This window comes from Trematomus bernacchii, unplaced genomic scaffold, assembly GCF_902827165.1.
Source record: "Trematomus bernacchii unplaced genomic scaffold, fTreBer1.1, whole genome shotgun sequence".
NCBI classification, from domain to species: Eukaryota; Metazoa; Chordata; class Actinopteri; order Perciformes; family Nototheniidae; genus Trematomus; species Trematomus bernacchii.
This window is the reverse complement of record NW_022987662.1, coordinates 1,797,385-1,818,158: the sequence shown is the minus strand read 5'-3', so window position 1 is coordinate 1,818,158 and position 20,774 is coordinate 1,797,385. Positions and strand designations below refer to the sequence as shown.

The window sequence follows — 20,774 nt, the reverse complement described above, 5'->3', positions numbered from 1 at the left end:
CCAATCAAACGGCGTGTATGCTGGGAGAGACATACCGCAGGTCATTTCCTCATATTCCAAAAAATGGAGGAGAAATTAGCGGTAGCGAATCAATCACCCGGTGCTTTATGACCAGACCTACCGGGATATAAACCGGAGGAGCCAGGCATGGAGGGAGGTGGCAGAGACAGTGGTAGGTTTTCGCCTGTTTTGGGGCGTTTATATCCAGTTTACTTCGGGCTTTTTTGCTTCGTATGTCGCGGGCGGGAGATTCATGTGATTGGTTGCTCGCAAAAAATCCTCAAGCTTCAGATACGCCCACCTCCAAGATTTTTTTAACGCTGCTGTGTAGACGTACCGTTACTGTACGCCTCTTTGTTGTCTCTGCTACAGTACACTATGCGTCTCTTCTTAAGAGGAGATGAGGCTGCAGTAGTGTAGAGACCATTGCATTATTAAACTAGAATATCTGCATTTTTGTTCAAAGCTGGTGTTTTTCCAGATTTAAAATGCAGTCAAATGCATGGTTTTGTTTATAAAATAAATACAATCTGTTCTAAGATCAAATCTTCAAGAATAGAAATACATTTTAGTTTTAGAAGACTATCACTTCTTTACATTATTTGTACACGTTTGTTCAGTGTGACAGAAAGGTGGCTTGTGTTTCTCAGTTGGTCCTCAGCGTTGTTAGGTGGGGGGGGGGGCCGTTGGTGTATTTTAACATGGGGTAGAAGGACCGGGCAAAGTTGTTGGCGGCGGTGCAGCCGGGCTCGCTCTCCGACCACGGGATGATACAGGGGAGCAGCAGGAGGAAGAGGAAGAGGAGGTGCAGGGGGAAGGCAGCGCGGAGGACTCTGTAGAAGAAGGAGGAGCGGGGGGGAGACAAGTCCCTCCTCTCTCTGCAACACACACAGGAATAAAGGTCAGTACAGAAAAAACACACGAACGATTTAGTGACAAAGACATTAAAATCAGGAGAGACTGCCAACACTAAATGAACTGCAAGCCATCCACAGTTCACACTTGAACACACCATTGACTGAAAACACTGATTAATACCCGTTTACACACAGTGCCCTTTCAATGCTTGGTTATCTGTAACTTCATTTCTGTTATTTAGTGCAACTAATGGATTGCTGTGATTCATCTTGAGAAGATTTCTTTGTTTGATTCGTCGTTTCCACTGAATTTATACATGGTGGTTTTATTCCTGGAATCTTTCCTGTTAAGTAAAGCCTTCCTGACCTGCTGTTTCTACTTGTTTGGGCTATTAATACATGTCTAGTGTTCAAATGTAACATTTAGTTTTTCCTGTTTTACCTTTTAGGAGAGGAACCTTTCTTTGGATCTGCAGAGGAGCTTTGTCCCTGGACTTCTGATGCAGATTCACAACCCTGAAGAGACAAAGAAATGTTATTGTTTCACAATCTCTCATGACAGGATGTCCAAAAACAACGTACAATTTATCTGACATACTATAATATGACTTTAATGTAATGTGACATACAGTACTAAGTTGACAGCTGACTTTTGCTTCTTTTCACTTTTCATAAGATATTATATTCGACATACAATACTCAGGCTTAAAACTGTTATGATAGATACTTGGCTTTTTTAGTACTATTTTTATGACAGCTTTTAAATCTATAAGGTCTATAAATGAGTTTGACATGAGTACGATATTTGTAAGCTCTCACCAGCTGTGGCGGCAGGGTGCTGAGGTCCTGCTCCACCTGCCTCAGCAGCAGCTTCAGTTTGCTCCCCGTCACGTGGAGCTTCTCCTGGGCCTCTCTGCTCTCCTCCTCTTCCTCCGCCCCGTCCTCCGGCTGCAGCTGCGCCCACAGCGCCTGCAGCTCCACCTGCTGAGCCTGCCTGGCCTGCAGCTCCGCCTGCAGAGCCTGCACCACAAACATTACACAGGGTGACGGGGCAGAACAGCAGGAGAATGAATACACAACAAAGCATGGTGCTGTGCTTACTGTGAGTGTGTTGCGGTGTTGTTGCAGCGCTGCCACAGGTGTGTGTGGGTCTCTGATGTCCACTGCGTAGCGCCGGCTCTCTGCGTGGGCCAGCCACAGCAGCAGGGAGTGGAGGCGCTCATGGAACTCCTGCAGGGAGAAGAAGGGTGAAGACAGTGATGGAAACATATTAGATGTTCTACTTAAATAATTGTACCAATACTACAGGGAAAAAATACTCGGTTACAAGTAAACATACAGTATTAGCATCAAAATATACTCAATATACCAAAAGTAAAAGTACTTATGCAGAATGGCTCATTTCAAAATGTTATATATCATTATTGATGCAGTTATATGTGCATGGCTTTAATGTTGCAGCTGGTAAAGGTGGATCTGTAATGACTTTATATACTGATGGGTAGCTCAATCTAAAAGAAATCTGGATTAATTAGATTTCTTTTACTGATTAAAATCTTCAAAGAAACTAAAGCCCAAAGTATCAGTAGTAATAGTGTATTTAGACTCTCTCCTGACCTGGCAGCGCATCAGCGTGCCCCTCAGGCTGCTGTCCCACAGCTGGAGGCTGGAACAGGCTCTGCTCCACCCTCGGTTCATAGCAGCCACTCTCTGCAGCTCCGGAGCCCGCAGGTTGACTGACAGCATGATGGACTTGTAGCGGGTAAACATCTTCTGCATCTCCTGCAGGAGAACAGACATGAGTATAAGCAACAGCTGAATGCTGATCATCAGATCTGTTGGATTAGGTCTTTCCTTTCACCTTCAGTTCTTTGGCTCTGGCTGCCATGTCCTCGATACTGGCTGCTGGGTCGGACTGCTGGAGGCGCTCCAGCTCCGGGGTGACTTTTTCCAACCAGGAAGTGATGTCATCGAGGTCAGATGAGAGATTTTGGGGCTCCTGAGGGTCGGCGTGCAGGTCGCTCCTAGACTGAGCCTGGATCAGCTCCCAGCGCTCAATCACACCTGAGAGCACGGACATTAGTGTTTTTGTTTAAAGATGTATTTATATCATCACCGCTTAGCAACTCATTGCATTAATATCCACTTTAACTGTTCCTTTAAAGCTGAAATCAGTATCTCCTAAGAGACGTCTTTTCCCCTTGTTATGCAGGTAACACGTGTTTAACACTCAACAATACTGCAACCATACTGCTATGTTTTGTACCTTAAACGATACAGAGAACATGGAGTCTCCCAGCGTCTCACCTGACTGTTTGTCTGAAGCTGTCAGTCCCGTCAGCCCGAGCTCCTCCGGACGCTCCTCATCATCCAGGATCAGAGAAACTCTTTTAATGTCCTCGATGCTGCCACTGCACTGAGACATGAGATGCAGCTGCACACACAACACACATACACACACACACAGTATGTGTTTAGAGCTGGAGCTGCAAACTGTATGAAGCATCTACTCATAATTCTCAGTTATTGTTTTGTTAACTGGTTTACTGAACGTACATAGCCCTGCTTCCGAGGGGTGCTGGTGAGGGTGGGGGGGGCCTCAGTGTGGCCCTCAGAGTCCAGCTGCAGGGACTGTGTTTCTGCGTCTTCCTGGGACCGCCATCTTGGAGACTCAAGTGCTTCCAGGCTTGAGACTGAAAAAACAAGCAAAGAAAAGTTAAACCAAAGACAATCCAGTATTATTCCCTTATTGCTCGTGATAAGTACTTCCAAGTTACAAAACGTTATGATGCAACAATTGTGAAGTCCAAAGCCAAGAAAATATGCAACCCAAGTTTGAATCAACCGCCACAGGGAAATGAACAGCTTGGTATCTGTGTGGTAGTTTTTACTTTATGACATATTTCACATGTTTGAGCAGGTAGAACATGCTTCATTTGTATACCTTAGTAATCTGAGCATTTTGACCTATTTAAAGAAACAGCATGATTCAATGGTCAATGCAAAGATTTTGAGGATCAAGGGTCATTTAGAGTTTTATAAATGTCTAAAAATGATCGGAGGAGTGAAGTAGAGGAACAGAAAGGCGGTAAAACAAAGTGAGGGAGATTAAAGACAGGATGTTGGAGGAGGATGAAAGGTCATGAATGAAGGAGCTGAAATGAACACGACAAAACAGATTGGACCGGTAAATGAAAGAAAGGTTGTCGGGGTAAAATAATTCTGTGTTTCTCCCCAAAATGAAAGCTATCCAATGATATACAGTTTATTAACTTGGAACACAAGTTTGAAAAATACCTCTTAAACATAAATGTGTGAGAGAAATAAGGTAGAAAGTGTTTGCGTTGGCAGTGAAGGATGTTCCAAACCACAGCTACAGGAAATAAAGTGTCAGCGACAGCAGCATGACAGACATATGGAAACAGCCGTGAGTGGATTTATTAAGCAGAAGGTGAAGATCTCCTGATGCCTACCCAGAGAGGAGGCTCGCTGGGCCTCTGGGGCCTCGACAAAGTCCTCCTGACTCTCAGTCACCTCTGGGGGAGAGAGGGGGCAGACCAGAGCTGTAGGGATGTGTTTGATTGTGTGTGAAATTGATGTCATATTTTGTCTTTTTTCACTTTTTAGAAATCCCATTTCCTCTAAAGTCTAGCGCAGGGGTGTCAAACTCAAGGCCCGGGGGCCAAATCCGGCCCGCGACTTCATTTCATGCGGCCCCACAAGAGCTTGCAAAGAATATAATATGTTTATTATACGGTTACATGATGATTTACAGAAGCATGTTGCCCATAAACTACATGTCCCACAATGCATCTCAAATTTGACTTTTTTCTCTGAATTTGATTTTTCTTTTTAAATCATTTTGTGACATTCTCACTGAAGAGACTTGCAATTATTTGCCCCAGACTTCTGCTTTCAGACATAGTTAATTATGAAGTTATTACCCTATCCGGTAATAATCCAATGAAGAGGCAATTATGTAATATAATACATTATTTGATATATATTATCTATTTATATAGTCTTTAAGTTACAACCGGCCCTTTGAGTGCAACCATAATGCTGATGTGGCCCGCGATGAAATTGAGTTTGACACCCCTGCAGATTCATTTGGTCAACCAGCAGAACGAAAGTAAGAAGTAGCTTTTCCAGTAAACCAGAAATATCTTAAAGGATTCCTTCTCTCAGTCGTTCTGCTGTTTCGGGTGTCCGTTTAACTTTTCTCTCTCCTCTACAACCACTGTAACCACCATTACAGTCAGGGTATTCTTAAAGTGGGATCTGCGAGATAAAGATATTCTGGTCATTACTTCCAGCCATGTTAACTTTGCAATAGATACTCGGATATATGATTGTGAAAACTCATGTCAATCTGTCATGAATAAGGCACTTCACTAGTTCCAGATGCTGCCAAGGAACATTTTCTTGCAGTAGGGGGTCCCTGGAAAATGTGGAAACCCGTGACCTAATGGATAATACCGATAAGTTGTTGGTGATGTGGTCTGCTAGACGAAGCTAAAGATGGCATTCCAGTTTCATTACCTTGTTACATTTAAAACACTTACTCCGTTCACTCAACGCATACAACAAAATAATAATAGGAATGGGTAAATAGTGTATGTTCTTGTCCATAAATCTCTGTGTTTCTATAAACCTACCTGACAGTGCGCTGAAGTAAGTTCTGTCGTCCTCATGTTCTTCCTCCTCCTCATCCTCCTCATGTGACGACCCCCCCACGTCTCCGGTGTGGTCCCACTCCAGCGGCAGCGAGTCCACGCTCACCGGGGTCTCCCGCCCCGAGCGCTCCAGCGGAGACGCCAGCAGGTGGGTGGGCGTTGCCAGGAGGCTTCCTTGGCTCCGCCCCAACCTCGGGCGGCCAATCAGCTCCAGGCTGGACTCCAGATAGAAGGTGCTTCTAGAGAGCTCCGGTTCTTCTTTTATCTAAAATGAATCAGGTATGAATTGATGTACACAATGTACTACATCGGTTAAAGAATAGAAAAATTGCGATGTTAAAGGTCACCTATTATGCTAAATCCACTTTTTCATCTCTTTTATACATAAACATGCGTCCCCTCTGTGTAAAGAGATTCTCTCTCTTTTTGTCCTGATCCATTTATATAAAAACCTGTCTGAAAATGAGCTGATCAGATTTTGGCCACTTTGTGATGTCATAACGATGTTTTGGCTTGTGTAACCATTAGCCAATCAGCAACCAAGGTAACCCCCCCCCCCTTATCACCTGAATCTCCTCCTAGAGCACCATTGTGTTCTTTTTAACCAAATATCTCTCAGAGGGGCGTGGGGAGGGGCTCCTTATTTTCATCTAAAGTAACAGACAGAGAATCAGCACTTTGGAAGCAGGGCTGAAACAGAGGGGATTATGGGTAATGCTGCAATGATCTGTTTGGTGTTTGGAGCCAAACACTTCAGAGACATGTTTTGTATATATCTGACACCTATAATATATTGATGAAAAACAGTATGATAGGGGACCTTTAATCTCTGCATAAATTGAGTTATGAATGGAAGTAGTGTGTGTGTGTGTGTGTGTGTGTGTGTGTGTGTGTGTGTGTGTGTGTGTGTGTGTGTGTGTGTGTGTGTGTGTGTGTGTGTGTGTGTGTGTGTGTGTGTGTGTGCGTGCGTCAGCTCACCGGGGGCTGGCTGAGGCGCTGGTGGAAGCGCACCAGTCTGCTGAAAACCTCCTGGCAGTACGAGTGCAGCTCCTCCAGCTCCTCCTCTATCAGAGCTGCGTCCTGCGGGCAGCTCTTCTGGATCAGACCCTCCCCGAACACGATCAGGCCGTCGATGCGCTCGGTGTTCAGCGTGATCTCCTTCTGGAAACTCTGCAGGAAGGAGGGTTACATTGATTGATTGATACATTGGTTGGATGAATTAAGAACCAATACACATATGTTAATTGTAATACAGCTCTATTTGAATCAACCTTCCCAAATTAACAAGACATAAAAACAGTCAGAGCCTTTACCACCTTAACATGAAGGTTAAAAATCAATGAAATGAAATAGAGCCTTTTTTTACACATTGAGGGTAACCTGCAGTTTGTGCACCATAAAACACGTGTCTCTATATATCTGTTGTGTCCTTACATTGAGCTGTTGGATCTTGTGGTGGACTTCGCTCTCTGAAAAGTGTTCGACGTTGGTGAGCTGCAGGTCGAGCTCCGTCAGCCAAACCAGCATGCTCTCCCTGGTGCCTTCAAACTCCTCCCTCTGACCCGTGAAATGCTGAGAGAAAGGTACGACAATGATGAATAACAGGGCAGAAAGGAACAACAAGTATACTAAAGAACAGTTTTTTACACCAGGCTGTCAGGAGGCTGAACTCTCCCCACTCTCCCCCCACTGGACTATAACTCCCCGCACACTCACACTCAATTCCAGCACCAGACACTTGTTGTGCTGCTATGGACAGTCTTGCACTAATGTACATTCCCAAAGATATTGAAGTGACTGTTATTTGGTATATATTGATTGTTGTGTTATCTTAATGTGTGCATATGTATAAATGTGTCTGTTGATTGTGTATATATAGGATATACATATTTGTATATATATTTGTATTTTTGTATTCAGGATTGTGGGAAACGGTATTAATTCTCTCTGTCTGTACACACAAACTGAAAGATTGCCAATTAAGTTGACTTTTTTGACTATATTACTCTGATCTTTGGGGAATCACTATATTTCATAGCTAATAGTTGACCAATGATGGGGATGCCCCGCCCTCTGCCCCTGTCTCTACCCTCAGTCTGCGGAGGATGGCGGCCACTCTGCGGTGCAGCGTGTCCCAGCGCTGGTTCCCCTCGTGGACCATAGCTTTGAGCTGGCTGGCTCGGTCGGTGCGGTTCTCCCGGGCCAGGCGGCGGTACTGATTATTGACCAGCTCCAGATGTGTGAGCCGCTCATGAACCTGCCTTTGGAAACCCTACAGAAGACCAGTGGAAGAGGGATGAACCATGATGTAGAAGATAACAAGGGGATACAATTGTTTTTCTGGCAACAAACAAGCAAACAGAGCCTCTTCAAGTCTGATCCGTCTGTTGACCTCACAACTGACCTCGAACTTCTTGAGCTCCTCCTTGGCGACCGTGTAAAGGACGTCTGCAGAGTTGGGGTTGGCAGCGGTGCGCTCGGCCATTTTCAGCCAATCCTCAAACCGAGAGTAGTCATCGAGGAATTTACACCAGAGTCTCCACGTCTCCTCGATCCTACTAGGACACATCGTGCTGTGGTTAGAGTTATTCTACGACACAGTGATGAAGCCTTTTCGAACCAATACATGGATGTTTAACATGTGAGTAATGCTTTAATCTTAAAACAGTGCCATTATTCATCTTCTGCAATCATCTGAGTTTGTAGTGTCCCCTAAAACTTATTTAGTCTTAAGGATTTGAATTAACACTCACTATTTTAATAATAAAAAAATCGACAGGTTTCTTGCCTGCAGAAGGACTGACCTACAAACCTCAGAGGATAGTCTATGTATTACTCAGTTGAAGCCATTTCATGTAAATGTATAACAATCATACAAATAAAGTTACATGTACATATCAGTAGTTATAGTAATAAACAAAGATCCTATTGTGTAACATCTTCAAAACATGTTTGCATGTACTGTACTGTAAGGATGAGGGTATCACTGATCAGCCTGATCTGAATGTGGTGAAGTGCGAGGACTCCCTCCAGTGTGTGTGTGTGTGTGTGTGTGTGTGTGTGTGTGTGCGTGTGCGTGTGCGTGTGTGTGTGTGTGTGCGTGTGCGTGTGCGTGTGTTCAGCTCCTACCTGAGCCTCCGGTCCAGGGCCAAGGAGCAGACGGCCCTCCAGCGCTGGTCCAGGCTGTGGCTGGTCTCCTGCAGGGAGTCGCTCTCCGCCTCGTTGCCCCCGGCAGCGTCCTCGTCCCGCAGCAGAACGTCACACAGACTGAGCACCGACGCTACGCCCTCCGTGTGCTGCTCGATGTCCCGCTGCAGCCCCTGCACACACACATGGGAGGACATGAGGACAGACATCAGGACATGTCAGTGAAACCATGTGGTGGACATCAGCTCACAGAGATACAGATGGAGGGCTGCATGAGACCACCCACTCCCAAAATTAAACAAAGGACAGATATGAATTATTTATCATAAAGAGAGACAAAGAGTTAGTGAGAGTGACAGTGAGTAGAAAAACTGTGTGTGTGTGTGTGTGTGTGTACTGTGTGTACTGTGTGTGTGTGTGTGTGTGTGTGTGTGTGTGTGTGTGTACCTGCTCCTCGGCCAGCCTCTTCTGGATCTCCTGGTGGTGGCACACGCTGTAGGTGACGGGGCGAGACAGATCGGCCTCGATGCGGCAGAGCCAGGATCGGAGGTTACTCATGTTCTTATCCAGCTGCTGCACCGCCGCCAGAGTCTCCTTCAGCTTCTTCACCCTAAACACACACACACACACACTGCTTAAAAAAGGTAGCACCCAAATGTCCTATTTAGTAACCATTTAGCACACATTGGGACAACATTTTGCAACAAAGCTAGTAGCTAAATCAGACCATCTCCTTTCTACTGTATGGATGAGATTAATGTTCATTTGTACATAACCATGACCAAATAAATATCAATAAAGAAATTACAAGAAAGACAAAAAGGTAAAAATACAGAAACTAAGAAACAAACAAAGAGAAATATCAAAAGAAAGACTAACTTCCAATATCCTAAAATGGTCCCAGGTATCCTGCAATAGCACTTCTAAAGTTACCATGGAGACTGGCCACACACACACACACACACACACACACACACACACACACACACACACACACACACCACACACACACACACACACACACACACACACACACACACCACACACACACACACACACACACACACACACACACACACACACACACACACACACACACACACACACACACACACACACACACACACACACACACACACACACACACACACACACACACACACACACACACACACACACACACACACACACACAGCGCCACACTGACGGGTGTCATAGCAACGCCTGGGACAATACGAGCCCTCTGAAAGCCTGAAGTGTGCCCGTTTGGGAGTTTGAGTTAATTTCCCTTTCTGATCCTTCCTCTGCTGTCGGGGTCCAGCAGGGAGACGCTCTCCAGCTAAAATAATAAGCTCGAAAAACAGAGTGAGGGGCGAACTGAAGTGTGTATGAAAGGGTCTCAACAGATGCCGGACGTTGGGACGACTAGGGTTTATACCCTCCTCAAAGACAAGATACGTGTCATTTCTTCAGGTGGTAATTAGGATGAATTCCAAGTACAGTCACATATAGAGATTTGTTGATGGTTTATGAAATTGCAGTTTGTGTCTAACAACCATGCACCATACATGTGGCACTTCAAAAAAGGTATTCCTAAAAGAAAAATGTGAAAAACTGAACCAAAACTCTGGTGTTGGAAAATAAAACTGATTCCAAACGTAGCTAGAGTTCAGGAATGATGCACAGTGTATAGTGAGTGGATGTGTGTGCGTGTAATGAAGACATAATAGCGTCAGTGTAAATTCTCTTCCTCTCTGCAGATACAACCATCCTTGTCATCTAAATTGTCTCCGTCCCTCTTTCTCTGCCTCTCTACCTCTGACAGCCTAACAAAGGCCAGTAGCCTCATGCAGGGGCCTGAACAAAAGACACAAAACCCGGTCAGGGGTCCTCGCTGAGGAAAAAAGGACAAGGGGAGAATGGACGGAGAGAAGCAGAGCAGAAGGAGCTGAGGATAAGTGAGGATATATGGATGGAGTTACAAAGTGCAGCTGACCACAGGAGGGCTCAGAGTTACTCGAAACTGTTGTCACGTTAATGTACATGTGCTTCTTCAGTGTTTGGTTCATCTATCATTTGACTTTTACAAACATTATTACACTCAGACTACTTTATTACTTCATTGCATCAAATTAGACGTTGCTAGCTGTGGATTCTAAAGCATTAAGACTCAAAAGATATATTGCTGTTAGCAGGGAAATGGTTATCGCAGCAGAGCCCAGCTTTAAATGCATGAGTGGACATTAGAAAGGGCATTTACAAAACCAAGACAACAGCAAATGTTATTCATGAATTATAATTATTTGTGTCACCCTGGAAACCCTGGGTTGACCATGTACTGCACCGTAGGCCAGGTTATATTTGCAAATATGATCAATTAGTAACTATCACCATTTAATATAATTGTATTTTTCAGTCAAATTGAGCGTTTCAGACAAACATTAATACTTGTTGTATGCATTCAATAACTGGAACTCACTTTATGGTGTTTGAGACTGAATACAAAATGATATATATATATATATATTAAAATAATTCACAGCTGCCTGCAAGCTCCCTGAAATCTGGAGGGGAGCTCATTTTAAGGATCAGCGATTAATGCATGCCGACAGACCCCCCCCCCCCCCCCTCATGTCATCCCACTCTGACAGACTAAGAAAAGCGGGGGAGATTGTTGGACATGGGTTAACATATGGTACTGTCTGAGACACAGCTTTTATTTCTTTCATGGTGGTGAGGGGAGAGGGGGGGGGGTAGTTTGGATATGTATGTCTGTATCTGCAGCTCTTCCTCAGAACCCTCCATCTGTCTGAGGGGACAGCTCCTCATCACAGGGGCTTAAGCTATTAGAAACATTAGAAACCATGTATTGCTGACAGCTGCAGAGCCCTAATGCAACAGCAGGTGGGTGGATGTACATTACTGTTTAATTAAAAGGCTTCCATTCAAAGCCTTACCGTTTATAATGATGCCCTTTCATGTAGTTAGTCTTGCAGTAAAAGGTGCTTGTGCATAAGGCTAATTGTGAGGCGGTACTTCCACACACACCTACACATATTTTAGATTGTAAAAAAGCTTCAATATTAAATGTTTTTGGGTGTTCTGTAGAGCTGCATAATTAACTTTAATTGTATGAAAATTGCAATATGGACTAGTGCAATATCCAAAATGCAATATTTGGGCAAAATATGTTAAAATATCATCTGAATGTAATGAAATGTAGGTATTGTGGCGCTCCAAAGATATCCTGTCCTACAAATGGTATCCCACATACTTAATATAAATAAGATCCTGGTAAAAAAAAATGCAATAATATCAATAAAGTATGATATATCAGTCATTACAATTTGTTATTGTTCCTAAACCGTACAGTCCTAGTCTTCTGGAAAGTACACACACACACACACACACACACACACACACACACACACACACACACACACACACACACACACACACACACACACACACACACACCACACACACACACACACACACACACACACACACACACACACACACACACACACACACACACACACACACACACACACACACACACACACACACACACACACACACACACACACACACACACACACACACACACACACACAAGCTTAATCTCTGCGGACAGCCTCTCTGCAGCTGTCTGGGTCTCACCTGGCCTCGATGTTGTGGAAGAGGTTGTGCCAGCGCTGGTTGACCTCCTGCAGCGAGCCGTGGACCTGGGTCTGCTTCGCCTCGTCGCTGGCCGACAGCAGCTGCTCCCCCAGCTGCTTCAGGTGGCTTTTATTCTCACTGAACAGGTTGATCTCCTCCATGCAGTCCTGTGGAAATGTGACATGATAAAGTATTAAAGTATTGCTGCTTCATAACATGTACTCAAAGAAAAGCAGGACAAAACCTCACAAAGAATATATACATCTAATGCATACTGGAACTTCATGGACTCTTGTTTGTATTGGTGTTTCATAAGTAAGGCATTTTTCATTATTATATAAACAGTATATAACATTATTAAATATACCATGGATATTCTGTATATCTCAGCCTGAGTAGAAAACATTACTTTGCAATGAAGCAAATCATTTTATCTGTGATCACTTTATAGCAAACAGAGTAAGTTCATAGTAAAGTAAGAGAAGTAAACACCTTCAATTTGACCTGCTCTATTCAATGACAGCTTTAAATCAGCAGTGAAACACAACAATAGGATTTCAAGTTACATTAACGATAGGGAGGAAAGCTTTAAAGTGTCAATAACACACTTCTTCTGTCAAGTGTCCCATTCATTCATCCTGCTCAACACCTGCTCTCATGCCCTGGAGCTGTGTGTTATCACCAGGAAGTGCCATACCCAAATCACTGAAAAGGGACCCTCAAGTGCCACCAATTGTCTCATCTCATCTAACATCCCTAAACAAAACAGTGCAATGTTCAACCCAATTATTATCTAGTTGAGTAAATGAGCATGCTTCATGATGACACAGGAAGGTACAAAAGGCTTTCAGTCACTGAAAGGACAACTGTTGTGTGAGAACAAAGGCCAGAGCAGTCTTTCCATTCCAGGCCACCATCTGCTGTAAAGAGCATCATTCATGTATGGATGTTAACCTAAACAAGAGGTAAACAAGCCCTGAATCGTGGGAATTACAGTAAGTGTTGGAAATAAGGGCAAGTAGAATCCCGTGTAAAGTTTTAAAATGTGCACATAGGAGGATGCAAATGAGGTGAAACATGGTATGTAATCCAGCATTCATATTTCAAGTAAGGAAACTCCTTTAACGGTCCACTTTTATCCAAATTAATTAAAAGATACCAGTCACTCTAACCAATGTTAAGTCCTGATTTAGTGTTGTGTTGATTGTTTATTGAAAAAGAGTCATCTTATAAAGGGTCTCTGACACAAAAGACTTTCTGTTAGCACTTTGAAAATGTTTGAAAACACCTGTTCTTCCATGTGTATGTCTAGGAAGAAAATTAGTTTTTGTACCTTCTTCAGTTTCTCCACCATTTCCTCGATGCTCAGATCTCCGCTGTGGCACACCTTGTTCTCCATCTGAGTCAGCCAATCACAGAACTCCTTGTTCTTGTCGTTGAAGATGGTCCAGGCGTTGAGGCGGTCTGCGATTTCCTGTCTGCGCAAAGATACCTGGGAAGAGTCAGAAGTGGCATTTAGCAACTGTGCACACGAGATGATCGTCAGAGTAATTATCAGCATACAGATAATGATCTTTTTATGATTTCACTTCACCAACACAGGGGTATTTATATATAAAAGCGTCCTACTGCAATGACATTAGCTAATACAACGATTCACTTAAAAAGTAATAACAACTATTATATGTCTGGCAGGAGATCTAAGACTACAAGTCACACATTGTGCATTTGATTCTAAAATGATACATGGCCGATAAAACTATGGGTTATATATTTGTACTACCAACTTTTAGTGTAGTTCAGGGAGACAAGATGACTGTTTTTCAGGGAGAAACCAAACCAGGTGTTATGATGTGTTGTCAACATCATTGCCAGATTGACTTGCTGGGTGAAACTGCACGCAAATAGGTCTTAACTGTCTGACCGGCACAAACAAAAGCCTCAAAGCAGCGGTTCTTTGAATATTAACTAATATAATGCAGTCTGAAACACTGATCTACATAACCAGATGACACGTCCCAATGTAAAGTGGATGTAAAAACAGCCAAATTAACTGAATATTAAGTGTTTTCATGTATTACCAGTGCCATTTCATCTCCATCTGAGTCAGTAATCAACTGCCTTGAGAGGAATCCCCAAGGGGCTCTGGCTGTTAGATCAAATTAACAAGGTCCATTTTCCTAATGATAGCTTAACGCCATGAAAACACCCCGTTACGTCTCTGAGGAGGGGGCTGATGATCTTTTCGAGGTTAAAGGGCTTAGCGAGCCCTCGGGGCATGTTTGAAACCGGCTATATTTTACTCTTTTCTGGCATTTATTTGATTTGAATGAGCCCTGTTTGGGTTTAATGCACTAACACTGCTGGGCCCTCTTGGACTCTGGTGCATTTAGGGTGCATTGTGAACTGCTGTCACCCGGAGAGGACTTTGTGCTTCCCCTGGAACAATAGAGCCCGTCCCCTGAATCCCTTTTAGCGCAGCCCGGGCCATCTGCTCAGCGGACCCATTCCTCTGGCTCCCCCACCTGCAACCTGTTAGCTGTGCAGAGGACTCGATGGCTCAGATTCCCCCCCGGCCATTTCAGGAGTTAAAAGGGATGAAAATCTTGTGTGTGACATCACAACAACCAACTGATATAAGTCTGTGCTTTCTTTAATAACCTAGTTTCACTATTCAGCAACAGATTGTAATTATGCATTAAGATAAGATAAGATGGAACTTTATTTATCCCCTGGGGGAAATTCAGACGTTTATAGCAGCAACAGGGTCAGAGTTAAAAACAGGATCACACAAGGTAAAAGACAAAATAGAATACAAATTTAAAATAATAATACAAGATGTTTTTAAACTAAAGTAACTGTTGAAACAAGATATCACAGTAAAACGTTGAGCATTTGAATGAACATATTACAAATATTTACTTAAGTGTGCAGATGTGAGTGCAGGTTAAAGTCTTGTGGGTGTGTACAGTCCTGGTTACTATTAAAGTATGTTATGTGACACACATATAATCCAGCCTAAGCATGCATGTAGGCTTTTATATTTGAAATTCAACACTCAAACAATTGTTTTGTAACACACATAGGAAGGACGAGCAGCTACCATACTTGCACAGATAAAGACTATTAGATACAGAACCAACATCAACAGCAACCTGCTGCTGCTGCTGTGGCTGCATCTGTGAGTCCCACACACTCCTGCCAACAGGAGCAGGTGGTGTATCTGGGGACCCAATTAGCACGACCCTATAACCCAAATAACAGACCAAAGAATCTGAAGCATGTCACAACCGTTTGGTTTCCAAAGAACAAAAGTCTGTTGTGTTAAAGCCAAAAGATTTAACTGCAGGAATTTGAGCCTGTGAATATACTGGAGAGCTACTTTCAGAAATAATGCAGTTACAGAATTAACAGCCTGTTCTGTTTGAGCGTTAGTGTGATTGTTCTGTAAGCACACTGAATCCAAAGCAGGAGCTAATTACATCCTGAAACCCAGTCAACTATTTCAAAACTTTGAGCAAAGTGCAAAAAAGCTTAAAGAGCTCCTTTTGGAAAGCTATGAAGCAACTCAATCCAGATCCTTTACACAGCATGCATCGAACCCAAACGACAAGCACAAGTTTTGTCACTTTTGCAGAATAAATGTTAAAAGAACAAACTAATTGGACCCATATGTAGGCAAGTTGTTATATGATAACAAGAGGAAAAGATGTGGTAATTTTCCCTCCATGAACCGCCACATGTTGCTCTTTTGTCAAACAAATGAGTGTGCAGGAGTGTGTGTGTGTGGGTGTTTCTGTGTGTGTGTGTGTTCAGCCCCAGTGGTGCAGAGGCTTTGTGCTGCTGGTCAGCGACAAAACACTGCTGGAAGCAACTTTCCCTCCCTCGCTTCTTCACTTCCCCTCAGTCCATCCTCACCACCTGCACCATCTCTACCCTCTCACTTTCTCTACTTCATCTTATGGCCTCTCTCTCTCCGTCTCTCTCTTTCTTTTTTTTGCCAGTTCTCACCTTGGTACGCAGCTCTTCCCATTGGACGTGGAGTTGTTCCAGCTGCCGCTCCAGCAGAGCAGAGTCGCCGGCCGCGACGTACTGGGTCAGGTCCGTCTTCATGGTGGCCACTTCTCTAAATCCACGGGTCAAACGCTGCAGAGAGAAGTCTGTCTCCTGCATAACACAAGACACACACACACACTTCAACTTCCATACACTGCGACAGGCGGTCCGACAGCCATGCACAAGCTGCACACACACACTTCTATACCTCTTTCTCGCTCTGACCGTCCAGATTAAAGGGCTGTGGACGGGACAGGGGGAGGGGAGAAGGGGTAAAAGGGGGAGGGGAGTGAAAGCATGGGGGCATTAAATAAGGGAAAGGGGGGTGAACTCAGAGGCGCTGTGGTGGGATGGGGGGGGGGAAGCTACTGATGGAGTAGCTTAGGCCAGTTTGCAGCTGACCAGTTGCTGCTGATGTATGGAGGCAAACTTTATTCCATACACACTGATCAATGATTGCCAATATAATAGCTCCAACAATAATGACAAACCATTATTTTAAAATGGTTTGTATTTCTATATAAAACCATGACAAGTTGATTATTACATCAGGATACACAATGAGTACTTGTCAGTCACCCTAAGTGCCTGTCTTACGAAATCAAGTGTGGGAACGGAGAATTCATTTAGGCATTAGATGACACATTTTGGGGCTTTTACAAAAAATGATTCCTTAATGGGTTTCTGCTCCGTTACAACAAAGAGTTTTCAGACAAAAGGAAGAACTGTGAGAACTATGGCAGTTTTGTGCAGACTTATTTGTACAAATTGTTCTCCGGTAGTTGGTAAAAATCAAAACACTATTTATCATTAAATATCGGACCTTATTTTTTGATAATGCTAGTGCTCAACCATTCAACTACCAAGCTTCAATTTTGCAAAGAGAACCAGAGCCACAAACCGTACAAATAATTGACTGTGTCAATGTTCTCTCATTCAGAGCCCGGTTGATAAAGGTCTTTAAACGTGGCTTTGAAAAGACTTTCATGGGTAACTGGTGGTGTGACTTATTTGATTACTCTTCCAGTAGTTCGGAAAAGAACCAGAGTTTAGGTTTCACACAGACTAGTTGTTTAGTGTTTACCTGAATGTGTGTCTCGTTGTCAGCCAGCGGCGGTTTCAGCGTCGTGTTCAGATCATCCAGTTCAGACGTGATGCTCATTATCCTCTCCTGACACTGAGACCACTTCTAAATGAACAGCAGAACAAAGAGTGTATATGTAAGATATAGGTGTTGTAAATATATGACAAGTTACGATTTGTAACCTGTATGGTTTAACCAGAAAGCTCTGGAATTAAGTTGTTGTGAAAACCTACATGTATACAGTCAATATTCACTGCAGAGGTTACCTTTGCGTTAAAGTGATGTGAAACAATAAGGTGTACATGTACAATTCTGCAAAAGGCAGAATTGTACAATGCCTTCTCTGTTCTGTAAAATACATATTTCCACAAACATAAATCCTTCTGATGCTGAAAGAATGCTTTGTGAAACTTTAGCATTCACGTCAAAAGTTCAGAGGACCGGTACTGCTTAACCTAACTGTTTAAGTAACAGAAGTCCAAAGTATGGTCACAAGCACCTTTCTCAACCTAAAAACCTTTATCCATTTGAGTATTTTATGTGTAATAATGTATGAAGACGAGGTCAGTCTGTTGCTCTGCAGTTGTACTTGCACTGATACATCAAAGCTACTCTCTGTGATCTTTGACTTGTTGCTCAGAGGGATTTCCTTTTCCCCGGCAGGACCCTGTTGAGCTTTCCTTTCCCTGGACACCAAAACAATCAGACACTGTAATCAACACAGCTCAGTGATCAGTCAGATCGGAGGCGAAAAGGCCATAATTGAAGACATTTACCAATCAGTCTTTGTTCAATATGTCTGCCTGCCTACCTAGCATATATGACTATAATCTTTTAATGGATTGTGTATGAGAAGACTGTACAGTGATGGGATGAAAGGGACCGACAGTGATGTGGATCATGGACAGATTTGAGCTTGTCTTTGATCCCTCTTAGCATGAGGTCGGTGCCAGGGCAACACACCAGGTTGCGTGTGGTTGTGTGTGTGTGCGTGTGTAGGATCAGATCCTGGATATGGGTCATGTACTGTAAAGCTGACATTCCCTTAATACTGTAACACATGCGCTTCTTCTGGATTTCTGCAGTCCAAAGCTGCACAAAACACAACCATTTGAATTTTGATGCTGCTTCCTGTCAAAGACCACTAGCTGGATCTCACCACATCTACAGCAAATGAGGGTTAATATTTATGTGCAGTATTTAAAACAAATCTGAATATTTCCTTTTTATGATTTTCCAGTGAGTTAACTTAGGATAGGAAGTTTATTCTATCGACATTTTAAGAAAGAAATAGGATCCCTTGGTTGTATTTTAAGAGTTTAGAAGTGTAGACTGTAAAGTTTGTATCCTATTATTCTGTAATAAGTTAAATTCATAGAAAGGTATATTAGTGGGATAAGTATTTACATTTTATTTTGAAAAGCTTAATATTTTAGATAATCTTTGGGTGCTTATTTAGTTGTCTGATAGAAAATGTCTAAAATATGACATTACAATGTTCTTACAAATGTGCAATAATAACTTAATATGCATTATATATATATATATGTAAATGCTGTTATATTTTACTATATTTTTTCTAGTGATGTGACGTTCGCGACGATCCGATTCTTTTGAACGAACGAAGGGAACCGAGTCGTACTTGGTGAGAGCCGTTCTTTTTATCGTTGGTTCACTGCCTGCCATAAATCCACTCGCCTTTAAAAGGAACTTGCTTTCCTGGATGCACATTAGTCGTAGATGGTGGCATAACGCATGCTGCTTGAGTAGTAGTTTGGCTGGCTGAGAGATGAAGCAAGTTATACATTTTATTTTCTGTGAGTAAAAGTAGATTTCTGGCAATACAGTCAATCATTATCCTGGTGATTATGTTGCAGATAAACCTAGTAACCCCGCCCCCTTAAAATAAAAACGGCTCTTTTGAACGACTCTCGGAAAGGAACGGAGCCATAAGATCAGGCTCCCTTCAAAGAGCCGTAATCACTCATTTTTTGATCACAACATCAAATCAAATTCCTTGTACGTGTCACCCTATCTGGTAATAAAGCTGTTTCTGATTTGAATAGATGCCAAACATGAAGATTAATAATGTAAGATCAAAACATAAAACATAAAAATTCAATATAAAAGAGTGTTGGTATTAAATGTAAATGTTACCTGGAGCGTTGTGCTGACCAGGCGCCCCCTGCTCTGCAGCAGAGTGCCGGTTCGATCCCAGGCGTGCTGCAGGGCCTGACACTCACTCTCTGTCGTGGTTTCACACAAACGTCTGCCAGCCTCCAGTGTCTGGGAGCACACGGTGGAGTGCAGAGCCAGGGCGTCTTCAACACACTTGGAAAGATGTGGGGAGAGACACTGTTTATTCTTCAGCAAGGAAAATATGATATTTCTGATCAAAAATCTTTTTATTGCGTTTCGACAATGCATAAGTAATGTTTGTCATTTAGAAGTGGAAAGCTAAATATATGCATACAAATGAGACAATGGTCTGTACTGATTGTATGTACAAAGAGAAAAAAGAATTACAAAGAACACCCGTTGTTGTTAAATACCAACCAACTATGTGCAATATATATATTTATAAAACGGACAAGTAAAATCAAGCAATCTGATTGGTTCTTAGCCGTGGTATACTGAGCGTATACCACGGGTAGAATTGTAAGTTACTTTTCACAACAAGTCAGTATCCCTCCGCGTCTGAGATAAACAGTATACAGTTGGGCTGAAAAGCAAACTGCTTGCAGTTTGCTTTTCAAACTGGAACAAGAAAGCAGCGGAGAAGTAACGGGGCAGAAACCCTCCTTTTGACGCAACGGTCCAGACATAGACATCAAACGGCAAAAACATATTCAGTGTGCAGTTCCTTTGGCATTAGGGCAGGGATATTTAGATACTTTCCAAGGTTTGACATAATGAATTGTGCTACTTTTAAAGCAAGCAACGATGTTTTCAGATCTGTAATCAAAAAGGTCCGCAAAAACATTTAAGATTAACTTCGACGTCCGGGGGGGGGGGGGGGGGGGGGGGGTGGGGGGGTCTTACTATATGGAGGAGTGGATTGAGGAGTGCCTATCTCCAGAACAAAAAGCACCTAAACGACGACATGTAGAGCTACGTGAAGAGCAGGTAGACCAACTGGAAAAGTATCACCATTCAAAAGCTTTCTGATGCGGGTCTTGAAACAAAGCAGAGAAATTATGACCGTTAGTGGCCACAGGTGCGAAAGCTCTCTCCAGAGCTACTGGAAGCCGAATCTCAGGGACCGGAGAAGGTGGAGCAATATTCTCGCCA

General features: G+C 43.1%; 1 protein-coding gene across 12 annotated transcripts in view; it reads right to left on the bottom strand.

Moving 5' to 3' along the window:
• Positions 1-240: 240 nt before the first annotated feature.
• Positions 241-20,774, bottom strand: part of LOC117487026 (nesprin-2) — an 82,573-nt gene continuing 62,039 nt past the window's right edge. For 6 of the 12 annotated variants that reach the window (XM_034135674.1, XM_034135678.1, XM_034135677.1 and 3 more), the window contains 21 exons: positions 19,641-19,814; positions 17,484-17,588; positions 16,355-16,510; positions 13,677-13,835; positions 12,344-12,510; positions 9,128-9,290; positions 8,663-8,853; positions 7,938-8,091; positions 7,623-7,805; positions 6,968-7,105; positions 6,512-6,703; positions 5,516-5,798; positions 4,331-4,420; positions 3,414-3,550; positions 3,165-3,291; positions 2,719-2,921; positions 2,475-2,639; positions 1,959-2,087; positions 1,677-1,877; positions 1,300-1,373; positions 241-878 (listed from right to left, as the gene is read on the bottom strand). In XM_034135674.1, coding sequence (XP_033991565.1) covers positions 647-878; positions 1,300-1,373; positions 1,677-1,877; positions 1,959-2,087; positions 2,475-2,639; positions 2,719-2,921; positions 3,165-3,291; positions 3,414-3,550; positions 4,331-4,420; positions 5,516-5,798; positions 6,512-6,703; positions 6,968-7,105; positions 7,623-7,805; positions 7,938-8,091; positions 8,663-8,853; positions 9,128-9,290; positions 12,344-12,510; positions 13,677-13,835; positions 16,355-16,510; positions 17,484-17,588; positions 19,641-19,814 — 3,423 coding nt within the window. In that variant the 3' untranslated portion in view covers positions 241-646. The remainder of the gene's footprint in view (positions 879-1,299; positions 1,374-1,676; positions 1,878-1,958; positions 2,088-2,474; positions 2,640-2,718; positions 2,922-3,164; positions 3,292-3,413; positions 3,551-4,330; positions 4,421-5,515; positions 5,799-6,511; positions 6,704-6,967; positions 7,106-7,622; positions 7,806-7,937; positions 8,092-8,662; positions 8,854-9,127; positions 9,291-12,343; positions 12,511-13,676; positions 13,836-16,354; positions 16,511-17,483; positions 17,589-19,640; positions 19,815-20,774) is intronic. The other 6 variants (XM_034135683.1, XM_034135685.1, XM_034135679.1 and 3 more) reach the window with 5 other exon arrangements.